Source organism: Engraulis encrasicolus, chromosome 10 (assembly GCF_034702125.1).
Source record: "Engraulis encrasicolus isolate BLACKSEA-1 chromosome 10, IST_EnEncr_1.0, whole genome shotgun sequence".
Classification (NCBI taxonomy): domain Eukaryota; kingdom Metazoa; phylum Chordata; class Actinopteri; order Clupeiformes; family Engraulidae; genus Engraulis; species Engraulis encrasicolus.
In genome coordinates this window covers 43,429,143-43,431,642 of record NC_085866.1, presented here as the reverse complement: position 1 = coordinate 43,431,642, position 2,500 = coordinate 43,429,143, and the positions used below count along the sequence as shown (strand labels likewise).

The window sequence follows — 2,500 nt, the reverse complement described above, 5'->3', positions numbered from 1 at the left end:
ATGTTTTTTTTCAGCATCGTTTGTGACTATGGTTAAACCATAGTCACAAACCATGTTCAAAAAACCATGGTTAATTGTGGGTTTCATGGTTACCCAAATAAAAACACAAAAACGTGTGGGCCGCCGTGGTGTAATGGTTAGGGAGTTGGACGAAGATTACAGAGTTGCAGGTTTGAATCCCCCTTTCTCTCCCTACACATCCATCCGGCTTAAGTGCTCTTGAGCAAGGCACCTAACCCCAGATTGCTCCAAGATCTATCACCAATATGCACTTAAGATAAAACAGTGTCGTTTAAGTGTAATTCAATGAATAACTATAAACCGTGGTAGAACCATGGTTAGTTTTCAGAGTAAAACCATGGTTAATTTTTGTAAGGGTATAGTTAAACGAGAGTCAACCCATGATTGAAGTATAGTCACCATAGTCAAAGTGAATCATGCAAAAAAAAAAAAATTGTGAAAACCATGACATGTGTTTATTTGTTATTTTCTTTTCAGATCTGGCTCTGGAGATCTTCGAGAAGGTCCGCTGCAGCTGCAAGGCACCAAAGCTGTTGCCACTGGCCAGCCAGAAGGACTTTGTCATCCTGTACCGAGAAGACGACGTCCCCATATCCAGCCGCCGGAACAAGGCCACACTGCCCCCCCAGCTACAGCTAAAGTTGCAGCCCACAAAGGCCCCCTCCAACACCACCACCACCACCACTACAGCCCAGCAGCCCAGGAACACCGGTGCCGGTGCCGGAGCCAAGCCACAGAGGGCTGCTGCTATGTCTGTGAGGACCAACACGTTGCCAGGGCAGAGGGCTGCGCGATCTGCGAGCAGCTCGGATACCTTCGCAAAGCCCAGCGATTCTGCCTCGTCCTCCACAAGCCTCTCTAGCAGCACCGCGACTTCCCAAGCCGCCAAGCCCTCACCTTCGGCCAGCCGCAGACCCTCCACGACGTCCGTGGCTCAGGTTTCCCCGAGGCAGCAGGCAGCTCCGGTGTCGGCACTCCCACGGGTGTCGGTGCGGCCACGCAAGCAGGCCCCGATGCGCGTGCTGCTCCGCCTCAACAAGTGCACGTGGCAGCAGCATCCGCCCGCTCCCGCACACAGGCAGAAGAACCATCACCACCACCACATCGCGTCCCAGTCCATGCCCACCATGTCCGACCCTATGCAGGTGCCCAAGCGCTGTTCCACTCCGTACCCCAAGGAGATGAGCAGGATGCGGAGGATGAGAGCGCAGGATCACAAGGCCTTGGGTCTCCGCGTGGCTCTCCTGCAGCCAAGCCAGGCCATCTGGACGGATGTGGAGGAGATGGAGAAGACACTGCAACAGTACAAGATCAGACTGGGCATCCAGCAGGAGGAGAGAGCCGAGGAGACATGACCTCAGTACCTCCTCACAGAGTGGTAGATTTAGTTAGGACAACCACACGGGTGGTGGCATGATAAGAAAACAAATGTATGATAATCTAATTTATGATTTAATTTTATGTGTGCCATCGTGTTGCTGCTGTTCATCACACCAATCGGTTTTTGTTGTTTTTCAGACAAATTAGCTGATTAAAGTATTTTTTGTCCAACATTCAATCTTTGTGTCTATCATTGCTGTATCATAAGCCTATATAACACAGGTTTCATGAATCTCATCAAAATGTCTCTCAGGTGACACTTGGATGATTACAAGGATTAATGGTTTGCAGAGAACGCAAAATGATTATTTTTACACCATTAATTAATTAGCACTTGAATACTTGGCTACCACCTGGATCTGATTCAATTCTGCTTGCCAGCATCTCTTGTCATGACGAGGAGTGACTTGCAAGACTGTATTTCACGCTTGGCTTGGCCTATACCTGCATGTTTGAACACAAACATCTAATTAGTTAGTCTGGTGATACCCATCTGTGCACGCATACACACACACACACCGCACACTCACACACACACGCACACGCACACGCACACACACACGCACACGCACACGCACACGCACTCACACACTGACTTCACAACACGCACCACACACATGCGCGCACACACAAACACAACATAGAAATTAGCACACAATACACACGCACACACTCCTGCTCATAGTCTTAAACACGTCTAATTTAAGTCTGTGGTTTATTGTTGTAACTGCTTGTTTGTGGGCTTCACAGCTCTGCAATTATCTATGCCTCATCATCCAGAGCCACCTCCCCATGCACAGTACAGTAGTGCAGTGTGTTGTGTTGTACAGTACAATCACACCTTCCTTCTGCTCACTCGTCTCATTGTCAACCAACCAACTGCTGTCGTGATTCTGCCGGTGAAGCATCCGACTTGCTCAAGTGGCTGTAACTGCAACAGAGAGAGTGAGAGAGAGAGAGAGGGGGAGAGAGATAGAGAGAGAGAGAGAGAGAGAGAGGGGAGAGAGAGATAGAGAGAGAGAGAGAGAGAGAGAGAGAGAGAGAGAGAGAGAGAGAGAGAGAGAGAGAGGGGGAGAGAGAGATAGTTAAAGAGAGTGAA

The 2,500-nt window shown here is 49.3% G+C and overlaps 1 protein-coding gene across 3 annotated transcripts in view; it reads left to right on the top strand.

Moving 5' to 3' along the window:
* The window catches only part of ttll10 (tubulin tyrosine ligase-like family, member 10), a 17,748-nt gene extending 16,169 nt beyond the window's left edge, over positions 1 to 1,579 (top strand). For all 3 annotated transcript variants that reach the window (XM_063207650.1, XM_063207649.1, XM_063207648.1), the window contains exon 12: positions 499 to 1,579. In XM_063207650.1, the coding sequence (XP_063063720.1) occupies positions 499 to 1,376 (878 nt within the window). In that variant the 3' untranslated portion in view covers positions 1,377 to 1,579. The remainder of the gene's footprint in view (positions 1 to 498) is intronic.
* Positions 1,580 to 2,500: the final 921 nt, after the last annotated feature.